The 18,493-nt window shown below is 37.4% G+C and overlaps 1 protein-coding gene across 11 annotated transcripts in view; it reads right to left on the bottom strand.

The window, feature by feature from the left end:
• Positions 1–18,493, bottom strand: part of MAGI2 (membrane associated guanylate kinase, WW and PDZ domain containing 2) — a 694,323-nt gene that overhangs the window by 486,218 nt on the left and 189,612 nt on the right. For all 11 annotated transcript variants that reach the window (XM_072919262.1, XM_012568848.5, XM_030263732.4 and 8 more), the window contains exon 2: positions 3,352–3,468. In XM_072919262.1, coding sequence (XP_072775363.1) covers positions 3,352–3,468 — 117 coding nt within the window. The remainder of the gene's footprint in view (positions 1–3,351; positions 3,469–18,493) is intronic.

Raw genomic sequence — 18,493 nt, 5'->3', positions numbered from 1 at the left:
AATGGTAATACTGTAACACTGCAATATCCAGTGCTGTAACATACACATACACATATCCACATACCCAGTCCTCTCTATTCTTACATATTTCCTTCCTTTTCTAAACTGAACGACTAGGAAGGAAACCTCCTCATCCCCATAATGTTTTTAAAGCTATTTCCTCCCCCAGTTTCCCTGTGAAGAAAGCATTGCTGGGCTGCGTCCTCCTGTGGTGCCGCAGGGTAGACCAACTCATTGAAGCTACTGTCAATCTGAAGTTATATCCCAGAGGATATCAATGAGCTTCTCTTCCAATTAATGGATGACTTTTTACTTTTATGAATCAGCTTGTCCTTGACTTTTTACATTGCTGTTAAATCACAATGTTTTCAGCTATCATTTCACATTCCCTGTCTGGAAAGGGAGCACACACAGATTCTATTTTCAACCTCAACTACCATTTTTCCAGCTCTTAAAGAAATGGAATTTGCAATTGCTGGAAAGGACATATCAAAGGAGACAGGTCTGACCATAAGTGTCCCTACTGAAACTCCTTTCCTGTGATTTACTCTCCTCAAAGCTTTATTCCTGAGATGACACAGAGCTAGAGCTACCTCTTCCCACATCAGTGACGACTGGAAAGCTGCTCGCCCACATGGCAGCTGCAGTTTGCTGAGAGCACAGGATGCACCATGGTTAAGGTGGTGTCTCCCTATAGCATTCAGAGCCCTACATGTGTTTTGTGGCTGTTCTCTAGATCCTAGATTTGGCTGGATAGTGTCAGACAGTGCTGACAACTACCACATTTCACCCTGCCTACTTTTCTATATTGTAGGACAACCACAGAAGTGCCTAAATACCTTCGAAAGTAAGTTTAGAATATGAAAAGTGCTAAAATTCTACACACCAGGAAAAGGGCAAAAAATGCATTTTAGCTACGTCTTCTGAACCTGGAAAATGAGGAACTTTTCTTTCCTCAAAACTGGCTTAGTAACAGGTGCAAACTGGCTGCTGCAAATACAATTTTACATCCCATCCTGGGACATATCCATATCATTCCTGTTTGCAATGCAGGGGAAATCAATTTCATATGCACTGAGACCTGTTACACTTATGGAAGGCAGCATTTGACTCTCAGGGTTACATGGTCATTTCTAATTTAGTAGAAAGGGGCACTACATTAGCAGAAATAGAGAAACATAAGGATCACAAACGCAACCAATTCATCCCATTCCCAGGGGCTTAAATTTCTGAGACCCATAATCCTCACATCATGTCATTCTGGCCCATCTATTCTCTGGTGAACACAGGGATGTCACTTGTATAATAGACAATTCAAAGTCTTGTCTGGTGTCACAGAATGTTAAGGGATTGGAAGGGTCCTTAAAGACCATCTAGTCCCAGATTTCCCTACCATGGGCTGGGACAACTCCCACTAGAGTTGGTTGTTTAAAGCCTTTTCCAGCCTGGCTTTAAACACTGCCAGGGTTGAGTCCAACACCCAACCTTATCTAGTTTTTAGTAAATACTGGTTCATTTGTCTAACTTGAGTTGGCTTATCCTGATTCAAAAGAGGTATGGATTAGTCCTCTGCTTCCCGGTTTCCTAAGGGAATACTAATTCAATGCAAGTGAAAGATGTCTGAGTCTGACTTGGAGGGCTGAGAAACCCATGGTCACACCCACTGCAGTGTGGGGCTGGTGCTGCCAGTGTGAACAGAAAGCAAAGGACAGAAGAACACAAGGTCAAGGTATCTACAAACCTTCTAATGGTTTTACTGGAAATTATGCCTCCGTAACAGAGCCAAGATTGTAGATGCATTTTTAAAAGGAAAATGTTGCCACCTATTTTTCAACTTTTCTCCCCTTCTTTGTGTTCTAACTGTGTCATTGGAAATTAAGTCCATGCTGCCTGCAGCAGGGTTTCACTCTCTATTTTTCTGCACAAGAATTTGACAAAAATGAGTGCTGCTTTTGCTGTGTTGGTAATTAAGATTTGTAGTAAGTTCATAAGTTAGGTGCACACATCTTGAGGGCAGTGGTACAGTCAGTTAAACATTACCACTGTATACTAAGAACAGTGTTAGGACAACTAAGCAGTACTCTTATGCTATGTACACAACTTAAAAATGAAATACAGCCCAGAGCAGAAGATTTTGAATTCCAATGCCCTTGAAAGGTAAGTTTGTGATTCAAAAATTAGTTAAGTTATATGAAAATAAGAGAACTATTGAGAACATTTTCCCTCCTAGGCATGAATGCCTGGGACAGAATAAAATTGTATTAAAAAAAGATTTTCACCACAATTATGGTTTAGAGGAAATGTGGCTTAAAAAACTGTGTGGTGGTGTCCTTTTTATTTGACTGAGTATGAAAAATCCTTTAGCTAACCAGATAGCATCCTGTCTGCATTTGATAATTTCTTTTTTTGAAATACCCACTTTTTTTAGGAGGGTCTTTTCAAAGCTCCATTCTTTAATACTATGAAAAAAACCCCCATACAATAGCATTCACAACAACTCAGCTTTCAGAGTATCCACTGATTACCACATAAAGAGCACAGCCACTTACTCAGTATACCTTCCTCTGCCTATCATTCCAGTGTCAAGCCTGTAAGTTCAAAAGTTCACTCCTTTTTTGCCAAAACCAGAAAACCCATTTAATGTCTGGTAAGCAATTATTTTATGAGGAAAGAATAATGGAACTTCAGTCCATTTTAAATGATATATTGTCTGTCAGCCAAGTAGATCTGCTCTGAAAGGCATGGCCCTGACATTTGGACATGTCTTGCGTGACTCTGCTTAATTTCATGTCTATTGTCAAAGTGCTGAATATGGTCAATACCACAAAAACTACTTTAGAGGTTTCAGAATAGTTTGAATATTGACTTATGTGGAAAAAAACATATATGCAAGATAATACAAACTTTCATTGCCATGCCTGTTACATTCAAACAAAATCTAGTTAATATATTTCTTCTGTTGCCCTATTGCTTTCTACATCCAATGGCATTATTACACAGTGGATATGTGAAACATGAGGCAGATCAAACTCTCTGTTGGACATCCACTGGACCAGATCAGAAAACTGCTTTTTTTTCCTCTTTAAATTTGTGCTTTCTGAAACTACAGAAGAAATAAGATTATTATTACTCTAGAGACAGCTTTGAAAACACCACAAAAACATCAGCATTGCACAGCTGAATTTCTCAGCAGTAATGTAGAAGACTGGAATGAGGCCACAAATCTATTTACAGGATGGTTGTTTTATCCACAGACCACCTCTGCATGCACTGCAAAGGGCCTCAGCAGCACTCACCCAGATAATCTACTGCCACTAAAAAGCCAGGTTTGTCCTTCTGCCCCCTACTTACATGGCACCGTGCGGAGGTAGAGGTTGTCTCTTATGATCTGCTGGAGCTCATGGTCCACTGAGCCTTTCTGGAACCGTAGATTGAGGTAGTGACGAAGGTCCTTATCAACGATGCCTCCTGTCAGGGCAAAGACAAATGAAAGTACAATTTAAAATTATATTGCTTTGATGGAAGCAATGCATCACTAGTGAAGTCTCTGCGGCTCATTCTCCTTCATGTTTCTGTCACTATGGAGGACAGAAGCACACAGAGCTTCCTGGTTAAAGCATGTGCTTGGTACAGTATCTTTTACTATTGATAATTGTAAAGGTTAAAAACAGTTAATGACAAATAACTAGCTAAATCTTTACATTCAGAAAATACATATGTGATTATAGACAGAGCTGTCAATTTTCTTTCGGTACAAAACTTGAACATATTTTTATCATACAACTACAAACATATGTATCTAAATAATAAAGTATTAGGTATTCTATTTCCCATGACCTTGTACCAATTTCCCATTTCTTATTAAACTAAAAGTCTTGGTTCAAAATCTCTCTGCAGTGTTCAATGTTTTTAGTCCATGTGTAACCAGTATAAAATGTGTTTGTACTTAGCAATCATATAAATGCTGTTTTATTCTATTTCTTTCTGATAGAACTCACAATTGAAAGAGAGACTACCAAAAACAAGGGTTCATATTTTATTTCCACTGCCAAAAATGTCATTACAACATCTCAGCAAAGCAGTGCAAATGGGGAAAAAACTGAGTTAAAAACTGTGTATTTGCCATATTTACTATAACTTTAGGACAAAACAATTTAAACTAGTGGCTGGTTTATGATCTTCTACTATGAAAGGCATATCTATAAATCTAATCCAACATGATTAATAAGCATTTCCCATTATAGTTCCTCCCCATTTCTTTTAACCTTGAATAAGGATCACATTTATAATTATGGAGAAGTCTATAAATAACTCAATTTCTTCTCTCTCTGAAATTCTGACATAGGAAAAATATAGAAAATCATTACTACATTGAGTTCTGACATATATTCCCAAGATGAAAAACTGCAAGTAGATATATCCCTAACTTGTTGCTTCACACATGCAACATTAAAACATTTTTTCAAATGTCATTTGCTATTGAACCCTCTGTCAAAAGTCTTATTGACTTAGACTGTACAAAGATTTTCCTGTAAATAGGAAAACATAACATTCCTACCAAATTATTTGAAAGTCACTGCAGAGCAAAAATGGTTACAAATTAAAATATATTTCTTCTAACAGAAACCCTATTTATCTGCCTACTATAAGTCCATAATGTTATTACTGCTGCTCTTCGTCAGTAACTTCAAAACCTTTTGTTCCAGGTTTATGAAAAGCTTATAAATAATTTCTCCCTTCTTTAGCTAAAGGCAAAAAAGCCAGCAAACTTCCATAATGAAAAGAAGGAGGGGAAAAGCACCCCAGCTTATAAGACACAAAATACCTGTATGCCTGGTTCCCTGAGGCTGAGAACTTCCATATGGATTTCTGTTCTTCCAGGATCCCCAAGCTCTAATTAATTTACTACTTTGTACCACTAACTCTGTTTTTTGCAATAGAAAAGATTGTACAGATGAGACCATCCTTACTTCTAATTTCTTGTGAGATTTCCAAGGAGGCTGCAGAGAAACTCTCTGAGTCTGCTGTCCTGCGTGACCGCCTGCAGAGAGGAAAGGTCCTGCAGCTCCTGCTCTGCTCACTCTAATATACAGAACATGCCCAGTGATGCAAATGCTTTTTGGCAGCCTGAGAAAATGCCAGCTCGAGAACAACAGCTGTAGCCTGCCCACTGACACAAACCTGAATCGTTCAACTTATAACATTAGCAAGTTTAGGAATCTACACATATTTCTGACCCTCAAAGTGCACTTTTTATTTACAGCCTCTTGTTTCAAGCACAGCCATTTAGTTCATTTAGTTCAACATGTGTAATGAATGCACTAGAACCTCCAAAGCACTTCATAAAAAGAGTCACCTGATACTTTTGGCAAATTGCATATTCCAAACTAGAAACAAAAATGTGTATTTACAGGAAGAGATGTCTACAGCCTTGCATTAGTTACATGCAATTTGAAAGCAAATTTCTAAGAGAAATAAACAGAAATAAAATCATGGTGCATAGGAAACAAAACTTCCAAGCACAATGGAAACAATATAATTTTTTCTTAATATATGAGTATATAGTGTAGAGTTTTGGTAATTTTAAAGAGCAGTCATTGTAACTACAATTAACTACAATGTACAATTACAAATTTTATTCTTCAAAAGAAATTGTGTTGTCTGAAGTAACCATGTTTTTCAATACTTTGGGCATAAGCTACCTTTTATTTTTTTTTTTTTGTTTTAATCTGGTATAACAATTATTTTTTCCTCCTGGAAATTAAAAAAAAAATAGTTCTAGAGCCCAGAAAAATAGATGCAATATATTTTTAGTTCATCCTTTCAATTGCCATTCTTCTGCTTTTCTGTAGTCTACCTAATGCTTTTTTTAAAGCATATTGACTCCAGAAGTGCTTTTGTGGTATTTGAAGCACTTGAGCTTTGTAGCAGTCTGATCCTTTTGAAGCACAATCAGAACAACATCTTGCATGTGCAGTTATGAGTCCATAAGACTTTTTGTAAGAAAACTATAGTGAATGCAAATATGTAAGCCAGCCTTGATTCAGCAGCAGTGAATTACAGTTTGTGTTACAGACTATATAAAACAATTATTATTATTACATGTGTAATAATTATGGGACTATGTCCTCCAAATAAGACACAGAAAATGTTATCATTTGGTTTACTTTGGATGGAAAGAAGAACAGTGGCACTGACAGTAAGTTCATAGAAAAAGAAACAGGGGAAGAGCATTTTTACAGTCAGCAACTAGTATTTAATGGTCCTATCCAGCCCCGTCAGACAAGGGACTGACTTGGTTTCTGCAGAATTCAACTTCCATTTATTTTCTCTTTTTACAGAATATTGAAAGTTACTGAGATATTGAAAAATTCCTGACATGAACCTGATCCCCTTCTTTTCTCTTATCCCCTGGCTGCCCACGGTGGAGGAGCAGGGGACAGCACGCGGGGACCAGCGGTGCCCATGGCGCCATTCCACAGATCCGGCGCTGCCCGGGGCTCCCACCTGGAGCTCAGCAGCTCCCCAGGCACGTCCTGCTCACTGCATGGGGCAGCAGCACCAAGCACTGGCGTGTGGCAGAGGCATCACACACCTCAAGCTTTAGGAGCCCAACCCAGAGACCATAACATAAAGGGTTCTTTGGCCACTGCCACAGGACGAGGCTGACAACTGCGTGATGGAGCATTCACTGGCTTGCAGCCAGTCAATGCTTTTATGCTTTATTTTCTTTTTGCTGGCTTGAGGCCTGCGCTCTGTTTCAGTTTCATTTCACTCCAATGAACCCCCTTGCTTTGCTAGCTGAGAAGCATAGGTTGTGAATTAAATGCTTCCAGTAATGATCTCTTGCATAATGTATGTGTGGTTTAGGTACAGCTACCAATCATGATGGCAAACTCATAACCATGACTGAAGTTGATGCCAGACATTATAAAATAAGACACACTTGGCTGAACTAAAAATTGCTCTGTTTACATGTTATACTTATGAATCTAATGAGCAAAGAATAACATTTTACAGTGTTTTAATGCATTTCTCTCATGTTTGCTTGTCTTTATAAAATCTAGTAGAAAAGTGCAATCACAAAAGAAGTACAATAAAGAACACATGGACAAAAGGGTACTGAATAGTTTCTAGCTCATTAGAAAATTCAAATCTGAAGATAATTGCCATTTCCAAGAAAATGGCAGGGACAAAGGTTCAAATTTCTCTAATTCTAAAACTTGTAACAGTTTTTTCCAACTTCCTATCTGGTAACTCACTGATGCTCCAGCTGGAGTCTACACTTGCATTATATTTTCCATGAAGAACATGTAAACACAAACATCCCTCATGCTCCTACAATGGTAGCTCTAAATAATTTGTTTTACCCTTAACACATTTTTATTGGTGTAAATTTTCAACAAACACTTCTGAGTATTCACCCATTAGTATTTTCTTAACTTGTATCATGATCTTTCATTGAATTGACTTCCCAAAATGTGGTGTGGTAAATTATTTGAATTTTTTTTTAACAGTAAAATCAATTTCATCTCATCTGAGAATAATTTGCCTCAGATTTTTTATTTGCTGGGATTAAAATGTAAAGATTTCAGTTTCCCTGGCATCTATAAATCCTCCTGGTTAGAAATATCTAAGTGTAAGCAAGACTTTTAGATCTATATTTGCATCTGCACATGCTCTGCATCTGGAGAAACTAAAGGGAATATCTTAGTATTGCTACTCTGTGAAAACAGACAAGCTTATAAACTTTCAGTATAAACTACTCCCTCTCTTCTACTGCCCTACTTTAATCAGATTAGCTCTCCTTTTTTTTTTTTTTTTTTTAAACAAGCCTCTACTTCTGACTGTAAACATAAACCATATATATTTAGCAAAACCAAATGCCATGAATGACCTGGCTTTCACCAGCTTCAGCAGGAGTACTCTACTGAAGAGTCTCATCCAAATTATTTATTCAGGTGGTACCTGCAGCTTCATATCCATACCATGGGGTGGGTCCATGGCCATCTGACAACAGCTCAAGTTCCTTCGCACCTCTTCAGTAGAATACGTGCAATTTGGTGCCTGCTAGATTAATTTATCTTTCACTGTTCACAGATAATCTAATTGACCTTTCTATAAGTTGCCTAAATGATGATCTAAGTTCCTTAAATCAGCTATAGCAGGAATATCTGATTTATTATTTTTATTATCAGCTATATCAGATTATTATCTGATTTATTATTATTCTTTTACCCAGGAAGGTGAGTGCAAGAATATTTTTTTGTGACTCTCTCTGGGATATATCAAGAAAATCATAGTCATCACAGGTAAAAAGCTGTGTGAATGGTATAAGTGCTCATTTCTGAAGGTCTTTTCAAATGGTCTGGTAAGAATCCACAATACCTTAAATTACCCTAGAGAACCCATCTTAGTCATTCCAACAATTTTAGTCACACCATGACCACTTATCTTTAAACATCTCTATAATTGTTTTCATTCTGTCATATACAACCTCATATTGTGAGGTGACCTATAATTCCCCTCTTCCTGTCCTGTTCTCACACCCACACATCTACAGGTTGATGCAAAAAAAAAAAAAAAAAAAAATCAGAAACGAGCAGCAGTGAGGGATGGGCACCACACAGCTGTGAAAAAGTCCATATCAGCCACAGTTCCTAAACACTCCCTCTATCCTACACCCTGAAAGATTTTAAGCATAAACCAAAATTTCCTGCTGTATCCCCCAGCTTTTCCCCAGATGATTCTCTCAGAAGAGGAGCACCACAATTCCTTTTTCCCTTCCACTGATATTTTACTGTAATAAACTTAAAAAAAAAAAACCTTAAGAAAGCCTTAATTAAAGCAAAAAATATGATTACCACTGCTCATATGAATTCATTTTGTACAAATGGTACTTTAAAAAAAATGAAATATGTCTTATTTTAGTACTTGATTAATAAAGATCTCAGACATTTAAAACATATGAGTCAGTATAAGATTATTTACTTTAATAGTTTCTTTAACTGGCAACAGTTAACCAGAAAAATCACTTTTAAGACAGAATATGAAAATTCCAAATAATATGAAAACTCTTGGTTGGATTTTAAAAGGATTCATTATTAAAATACAGCCTGTAGTTAAGCCTATTATTTGAGGGAAATAATTCTCAACAAACCTATCTAGTGCTCAGATAAATATGAGTATTGGCATTTCCCCAGTCACAGTATAATGGGTGTACTCAACAAGGGATGATCCTTCAAGTCTCCATGAAAAACATGTAAACACCATAACAGTAAAAAATCACTTTAGTAAATTATAAGAAGCACAGATTTCACTGCCAGCCATCAGCTGAAGATCACACATTTTATTTTAAAGCCTTTATATCCCTAGATTAAACTGTGCATCATCTTTGCTTATCTGCCTGCCTTTCACCACTACCTTCAGCCAAGTCTGTCATCTGAATTATCTGCAAAACCTCAAACCCTTGGGGTGAGCTATGAGCTCTGTGCAACATGTGTGATGGAGAACCAAGAAGGAATTATGCAAGAAAATCCTCAAGGAAAAAATTAATTTCTTTCATATTTGAGGCTACTACAATAAATTGTATTCCATGATCCTTTAATGAAGTTCTAAACAAATTCCAAGGCTTTGGAAAAAATCAGATCTTGGAATTCTTCTATGTGCTATATACAATGAAAAAAATTTTAAGATCTAATTTATTGATGGGAAATGACCTTCTCTTTCATAGCCTGCAGTTTTGTAGTCTTTCTTTTTGGGTATGGATTTTATTACTAACCTTTTTGCTTATGGATCTTTTACATACACATGTATCATATTTATAACACTTAGCCTTACATCCTTATCTTTATTCTTTGATTTCTTCCTCCTAGTGTTTTAAATTTGAAATTTTAAAATACAGGATTGTAGGACTTACAGGTTAAAGTGCATGGAGATGACACTACATCCAGACCATATAAAAAAATCTTCAATAATTGATTTTCTCCATTATGAGAATTCATATTTGGATGTGTATCTCCGTACAAATATGTAACTCCCTAATCTCTACAGATGATACATTCCACCTGCTCTCCTCAGACCAAGAGACTGGCTGAGGTTTGCACACTCTTTGATCTTCACAGGGGAGAAAGTTTCCATTTTGTTTCTGGGAACTGAGGAGTCATCACTGCCTAAGGACACCCTGGCTCTAATTCAGCACTGTGTTACACCTGCCTTTGTAGTAGCTTCTAGGGTAGTCTGAGGAGCAGATAAACAGGATACCCTGGAGCAGCCACAAATGAGACCAGCACCACAAGGGAAGACTGGTTCTAAGAACACTGTAAAAGCATATCATTCCCTGGATTTATTTTTTTAGTTTTTGTGGCTAGCCTCAAGCCTCTGTTTGAAATGTGAAGACACAAGTGTGCACTGTGCTGGAAGCAAAAATGTGGTTTGTAATGATACAGAGAGGTTGTGTCAGCAGGAGAAGCAACTGAGCCAAACACATCTGCATTTTGTACTTTACCTCAGATTGCTGAACTTCAGCTCTTATTACAGTATAGAGCTCCACTCCTCATGCTCCAGAGAGAGTTTTCCATTGCAAAGCCAGCTGCAGAACCTTCTAAAGGCTGCTTGCAGCATGCAAAATGGAATTTCTAATCTCAAAGTTATCCCAAGTCAACCTCAAAAAAAATGGTCATTTACCCAGTAAAATAATTTTGTACCTTTGTTTTTTAGAGGTACTTTGTTTTGTTTTCTTCAGTTAATTTACTGCTGAAGACAGTTTTAGATTGAAGATGCTGGGAAATGCCATGATTTAACTGGCTGGTAAAAAAAGTCCAGCTGTCATTTATGTTACAGAGAGGACAGTCTGGGGCACTTTGCTTTCAGAATACTCATCTTTTATTTGGTGTTCCATTTAATAAGCACATAAATAAAGTGATGTTCAAATAATGCTTCTGATGTCTACAAAACCTGTTTGGAAATGAACTGCCTTTTATTCCAGTTTTTCAAATTCGCTAAAGCTAATTATGAACCAGCTGTTTGTAGATGCCTCCAGTTTATCAATGATTTGATTTTTAACTTACACACAGACTTTAATGACTGTCACTGAGATATTTAAAAGACTCATGTTGTTCCTACTAGACTTGCTACAAGGCAAATAATTATCTTGATAGATATTTTTGACAAACATAAAATTGTAAGAGATTATACATTTACTTACAAAATGAGAATGTCAAAACCCACACTCTTCCTGTGTAGTCATATAGAAGCCAGAAATATTTTCTCTTGAAATTTGTACATATTTACAGAAGCCTTTACTAGCAGTCAAACACGACCTGGCATTTAGATGCTCCCACTCTGGGAAAGCTCCTTCTGTTTGGTCAAAGGGTGTCACAACAGAGTATGAAATTTGCTAACACCAATATTTGTTATGTAACTGAGCTCTCAGATACAGCTCCCAAATTTCTAGAAACTGACTTCAAGAAGTCAGTTGGAAAAGGGAAAGAATACAACTTATTGGTGTTCTTCTAAAGACAAAGCCTCTTTGGGAACTGATGGCACATAAAGACGAAAACTCACAGAATAGGTTTAACCAGAGATTGATTGTATCATACTAAAAACATTTGAACAGACTAGTAAAGCTGGTTTTAGCTTCAGTAAAACATTTATATTGTTATTTGAGTTGGATATATTTCCAGGAAGATGCTTTGTGTTCTGGGAAGAACTATATTAGTCAGAAGTGTCCAACAGATAAATTTAATTAATGAGGGGAAAAAATGTCATAAAGATGTAGGAATTTTGTTTTTAATCAAACTGTAGCAAATATTTTTTATGTGTATACTTGGAAGAGAAAAAAACACCCATGTGCTGCTTACTGACATGTTCATTAGAAAAAAGAGACAGACTGAGTTCTCAGAAATGCAGCATTAATCTGGAATACACAGTAATGGTGATAATGGGGCCCTCGTTTGCTCTGCCTGGATACAAATTGTGCCTCACTCCATCAGTGTAATTCTCTGTGCTTCAAGGGTGACTCACCAAAACCCTGTAAAAACCAAAACCCTGTAAACTCTCTTGGGTTCAGCTGGTGGAGGCCCAGAACACCTGGGAGAAGGGCCTGCTCAGACAATATTCCTCAGGAATTCCACACACTCTCACTGGTACCAAAAGCCACCTCTGCTCTCCACATCCAGAGCCTCTGCAGTCCCCTCTGAGCTCCATTCTGGGCCACCTGCCCCTGAAGCCCAGTGCTGGGAGCTGGGTAGATATCCAAAACCATGGACAGACTGGCAGCCTTCATCAAGGTTCTGTTACAAGTTTTATTATTCAAGCAAAAGCAGAATTTATATGTTCTAATTTCTCTTCCAGCAGACAAACATCCTCCTCTCCTTGTTTTGCAATGGGAAAAGCCAGCTCCTCACTAAAGGAGACAGAAAACGATCCTCACCTTTAAAGTTACTGTTCTGTTTAATACTCTTTCTATTAATATATCAGTACAACTGTTCATTTACTAGTGACAAAAATATTCTTTTTCTCTAATGCTCTTTTCATTTTATCTTCATGGAAGACAACTGTGATGGAACTTTGAGGTCTGACATGTATTTAAATAAAATATGAAAGACTGAATTGGAATAAGGGCATAATTTTACCAGACTTGAATTATTTGAAAGGTATTTTACTTAAATCATAGCTGCACAATTTTAATTGCTTGAGATAGAGACTTATTTTCCTTACTTCTGGAAATAATATTGCCATATTAATAGGCTGTGAATTGCTGACACTTTGTAAAAAGAAAAATTAATTTGGGTAAAAGAATCCCAGTAATACACAATTTATGAGGGAAGTAAGCTCACAGAGGTTACCATTGTATGAGTTCTAATAATAGTTTAAAAATATGATTTAGGCTGGTATCTGAATCATGGCAGCCCAGTTTTTTAAATTATTTGCAGCATCTCAGTCTGAATTCATAAAGTACCATGAAAAATCACTACTATAGTACATTACTTTCTTGCTTTCTAGTAGTCATAAACAGCACAACAGCATTTTGTAGACTCTGTACTCAAGAAACTTGTCAATTGCAATCTCAGTTTTGCAATAGGAAATCTGAATTTTTCAGAGTTCACAAAATTATTGATAATCTCTGAGACTTAATTGCATATATGTTATAAAATGTGTTTTCTTCCCTGAAAATGCTGTTTTCCAGAGTCAAGTTTCATTCCTATGGCATTCATATCAAGTCAAAACAAGAGTAAAACGCTGAGAAAAAATTAAAAGGGGAAATGTTTTGCAGCTATTTTTCAGCAATGGGAAATTAAGCTGCAAATAAGCCTGAGGCTGAGAAGGCATCCTCCAGTTTATAAACAACACAATCCTGAGCATCAGTTTAGTGTCACAGCCCTCTGATCTCACTTGTGTGGGATGTTCCTCTCGGCTTGCAGCCCACAGTGGCACCACCCTGCAGTCATCACACAAGTTAACAAGGACAGTCAGAAAATTTCTCAGCACACAAAATGAAACAAATCATGCTGGAAATTGAGCAAGTGGCACTTCTGTCCCCAGCCAAGTGCAGGTGAGTGCCTGGACGTGTTGAGAGGCCACTGGAGCAGTGGATGCAGTGTTTAGCCCTTCTGGGATAACATTGAAGTGGTGATATGCCCTGCACACTAAGAAACCTGCATTTCAGTCAACTCAGAAGGGAGTGAAGAGAGTGGAGTGCTTGAGGTCACTTGGAACAAATTCTGCTCTACTAGTGGAGCAAGCAGGTCGTTATTAGGCTTAAAAACAAATCAAACAAGATATAACTAGACTAGCAATAGATGCAATATTTAGAGATTTACAATAAAATCATACTGTTCATTCCACTGAAAGGGAATTAACACCCTACTTAGGTGTTAAATAGAACAATATTTGTCATAAAGGTGCTCAGCTCCAGGTACCAGAACATTTCCCATCAGAGAACTATTCCTCGGGATCACATTCTGGGTCATTATGTTTGGTGGTCTGCCTCTGACAAACATTTTGTCAAGGCAGAAAAAGAACCATCAGAGTCTGGGTGTTCTGGCTGTGCAATGTGGCAGGGCATACACCCTCTCTAATTCTGCCTCTGAATCATTCCCACTGATGATACAATTCACTCTTTTTTACACATAAGGAAAGAAAAATCTTCCTATTTGTCTCAGAGATAAGCTGGAAGAATGAAATGAAAGCAAATAAATAACCACAAAATACAACAGAGATTTGCAGATGACAAAGCAAACGATTGCCATGTACTTACTGCTGACAGAGCTTTCTAAATAGTGCAACACCGTTCTTCACTTCTAGGCACAGCCAGACTGCATAAGCCCATGTCTCTGGGTCAGACAAAAATAATAGATCCCCAGCATGCAAACACAAAGTAGCTTCAAATTATCCTGCTCTCAAAAACCTACAAAAAATGGGACTGATTTTCTAAAACAACAACAAAAAAAGAAGTATTTTTAATGCTACTCAATAAACACTTCAAAATTGCTTTATGTGTAGCCCATAGAGCAATGTCTTTATGCCATCAAAGGTACCTTTTGTGTAGAATGGTACTTTAGCATGAAAGACAGCACTTGGTCTTGGAGCACTGAACCAGCTGCTCAGTACATGAAGAGGCTGTTATGTTCTGGGATGGTCTCAGTTGGTTAGCTGAGTCCCCTCATGCTGATTTAATTAGCACTGCTGGAAAATGCAAATGACCAAAAGAGACACTGTGTATTGTGCAAAATTAGATTGTGAAAAATATGTGTGCTTACATAATATGTTTCAACAGAGAAATGAAATGCTCTTGTTCCCAGGAGCTGCAGGCAGGCAGATGGTGGGTACTCCAGCAAGATCATGCACTCTGCCTGCAGAGACACGATGCCCTCAACCTCTGGGGACGAGACTGCTGCTGCATTTCTCTAATACCCCTGTTTGCTGAGCCACAGAACAAAACACACTATTACAGCTGGACTAAAATTGCTCACTCTGCATCCCCAGAAGCGGAAAGGTGTCACATCAGGGGACAAAAATGAGATGACAGAGCTGTAGGTTCACTTTGTTACCCTTCAGGCACATTGTCCCCATGGCTATGATCTACTGGGCTAAAATCAATATAGTCTGTAGTTCAGGATTATGCTTAGTTGTTTTGCACAGAATTTATTACATTTTCAAAGTAGTTACTTAATTAAAAGAGAACACTAGAAGGCTAAAATCATGGGACAGTAAAGAATTTGGCAAGCCACTGAGGTGTGGATTAATAGTTACACATTTCCAGTTTTATCTGTGCATGCTAAGGTCAATATCAGTCTGCATCTGGTACAAAGCCATTAAAAAAGCCTCAAACACCAACATTATCATGCAGGATGTGCCTATAATTTCACCTGCCTTCCTCTGTTGAGATTCTGATGCATACCCCAGAAAATATTAGATTTGTACTTTCCCAATGCCATTTCCTTCATTTAATGCTACAGGTCCAATATACTGTAAGTAAATTTTACACCATATAAGAAATGCCAGCGGTCAATTTACCTTTTTCTATTTTTAACATTCTTGACAGTATTAAACTAGCATGCAGATATAATTGAGAGATTTATGGTTTTAAATCAGGAAGCTAGTAAAAATTTTCTGTTTCTCTAAGACCGCAATAAAACAGGAAATTAAAACAATAAAAGGCCGGATTCTTGGACACTTGTGCAGCTATAGAAAAGAAATTTTTTGTTCATCTCATGTATTCTCTTCTACACACTTGAATACTGAAAGGAAACAGAATAATTCCAGTACTTGGCTTGAAGAATTTTACCTTTACCCATTTTGAAACAATACTGTGAGTCCTCTCGGACAAATACTGGTGAACTTGTGCCTCATATGCAGAACAATGCTAGTCTGCAAGTCAGATTGTTTACTCATCTTATACCAACAAGCTCAAATAATGCTAATGCCAGACTAGGTCTGCATTCAGATTTTGAGGTATAAGGTGTCAGAGCAGAAAAAACCTTATGTTTACATTTAGGGACTCTGCAAGTGTCTCTTGCTTTAGGAAATCAGGCAAAGGCTGATGGCACAGGATGAAACAACACCTTTAAAATGCATATTTCATGTAATTAATAAACCACATAATCTGCTGCACATTAGGAAGAAGGTTTTTGTTTCAGATGTCCAGACTAAAACGTACTAAGGAGTCAATCTGAATGTTGAAGCTGCTTCTGAAGGCTCCTTGAGCTGCCAAGTGATTCCCCAAAACTGTAAGTTAGTTTACATGACAGAAGAACTTAAAGATTGGACTTGCTCAATGTAAAGTTCCCAGAAGCTGTACAGATAACTGAAAAAATAATGCAGCTTGGGGATCAGAATTAAGTAGAGAGCAAGGTCCTACTGGCTCTGCCAGCCACACTGGATCCTCAGAGGAAGTGAACCTCACAGGACCAGGGCTCTGGATGTCCCAAACAAGCAAGTATTGGATCTGTATAAATCTGCATGAACCTAACACATCTGTATCTTTATACCTCCTTCTCACAATAGATGTCAGATCTAAAGAAATGCCTCATAAAAAAGGAAATATCTGTATGTGTCTACATCAGTATAGCACAAGCCAACCACCCTAAGGACCTTCAGACTCTCTCATACAGGGAGGAAGAAATATTTTTCCTTGCAGTCAAAGAGCATTAGAAACAAAAAATAATTTAGACACCCTGCTAATCAGATTTCTATTGCACAAATAACAAGTAGCAATGGTGTCAGAATATCAGTTTAACTCAGATTCAGAACTAGCTTCTACATCAAAATAGTGAACTCCTGAGGGGGAACATCTAGAGCAGGGGAACTCTCTTGTTTTAACTGAGACAGTGAGGAAAGTGAAAATCCTGTTCATTCCAGCAAAAAGAAAGAAACCAAAACATTTCAAAAAGTTATGAACGTGTGATGTTGGTTGAAGCTTGGAGCAGAGTATCCATGGCTGGCTGTTTAGAGACTGATTTCAGTTGAATCTATGATCTTATTCTTGAGGCGAATTCAGAGGTATTCCATAAAGGCATCTGATTTTTGGAGCTTTAATTAAATAAACGGAGGAGAGACATTTCAAAGAAAACTGAGTAGAAAAATCTGTCCTGTACTACAGTCTGGAGATATCTTTTAATCTGCAATAGACCAAAGACACCATGGAAAGGGGATCTGGGGTTTATTCTCAAGGTACATATAAAAGATGTACTAATTCACCAGTTGTCAAAGAAGAGCTGTCAGATGCCCTTATTCAGAAAGGGAATAGTCACTGTTGGAAAATATCAACTTTTTTTGGTTGGAGATATTTCAGCAACAAAGGAATGCCATACATCAAGGAAAACCAAGAGGAAAGCAAACTTCTGAGGATGCTGCCAGCACTATAGCATCTCCTGAAAAGTATCAACTAGTCTAAGTCCATGGACTCATGGTGGGCCTCTCAGAGCTGGCCACTTTCTCGTTTATCTTCAACAAAAATTAATCCAGCCTGCATTTTGTGATACTTATCTGAAGGAAAAACTCAAGTATCAAATTAATTTCTCACTGCAAAAATATTTCTCATGCTAGAAATTCTTTCTTTTCATGCTATACTAACTTTTGCTATGTGTCTTGTTTTTGCTTCTGTTCTGCAAGCATAATGGTAAGCTGTTGCCCTAACAAGTACCCAAAAAGATACTCATTACTATTACTACTTTCAGTACTCTATACTATTGCCACTTTCATCATCATCATTATTATTATTAATATTAATGCCTGTATTAATCTGTGCCAAAAATAGAACATCCCAAAGGGGAAAAGGATGCATTTTGGGATAGCAGCCAACTACTACACCATAAGCATTACTGAAAAATGCTGGATATTAGAAATAATTTATTCAGAGTTTCAGATTCAAACTAACAGGCTGCCAAAGGCTACTGAAAGAATGATTGGGTTAGAAAAATGTCACTGAGCAATATTTATGTCTCTAAACTTGGAACTCTAAACTTGGAGCATGAGACAGTCTTAAAATTACTTCTTTTTTGTTTTAAGGCAGATTACATTTTCTGAATTTCTTCATCAAAAATGTGGGGAATTTAAAAGCATAGCACAGAGAGAAGACATATCTGTCATTTGGTGGCTGCTGATTTGAAAAGATCAAAAACCACCCCAAACATGAGCAAAGGTATGCAATTATATTTTAAGATTACAGATACTAATTTTGATGTTTAAGGTTAGAAAAAACCCTTCAGATCCTTTAGTCTGACCTCCCACATGTTGCAGAATATGCTGTTTCAACCAGTAGAGTGACCTTTGCACTAAGCCTGTTAATTCATGTTGCTACAGCTGTTTCCAGAAGCATCTACAGGCTTGAAGCTGAATAAGCTGGAGACCCTTCCCTCTTTCTGTGGTGATTTCATTGGCATTATTCTTAAAAATGTAGGCCTTCATTTTCATTTGACTGTCTCTGACTTCTGTTTCCAGTCCTTCACATTTATTATTACTGAAAAGATGTTTTCTTAAATCTATGAAA

Source organism: Taeniopygia guttata, chromosome 1A (genome assembly GCF_048771995.1).
Source record: "Taeniopygia guttata chromosome 1A, bTaeGut7.mat, whole genome shotgun sequence".
Lineage (NCBI taxonomy): Eukaryota > Metazoa > Chordata > Aves > Passeriformes > Estrildidae > Taeniopygia > Taeniopygia guttata.
The sequence above is the reverse complement of the archived record's forward strand: the minus strand, read 5'-3'. Positions and strand labels throughout refer to the sequence as shown.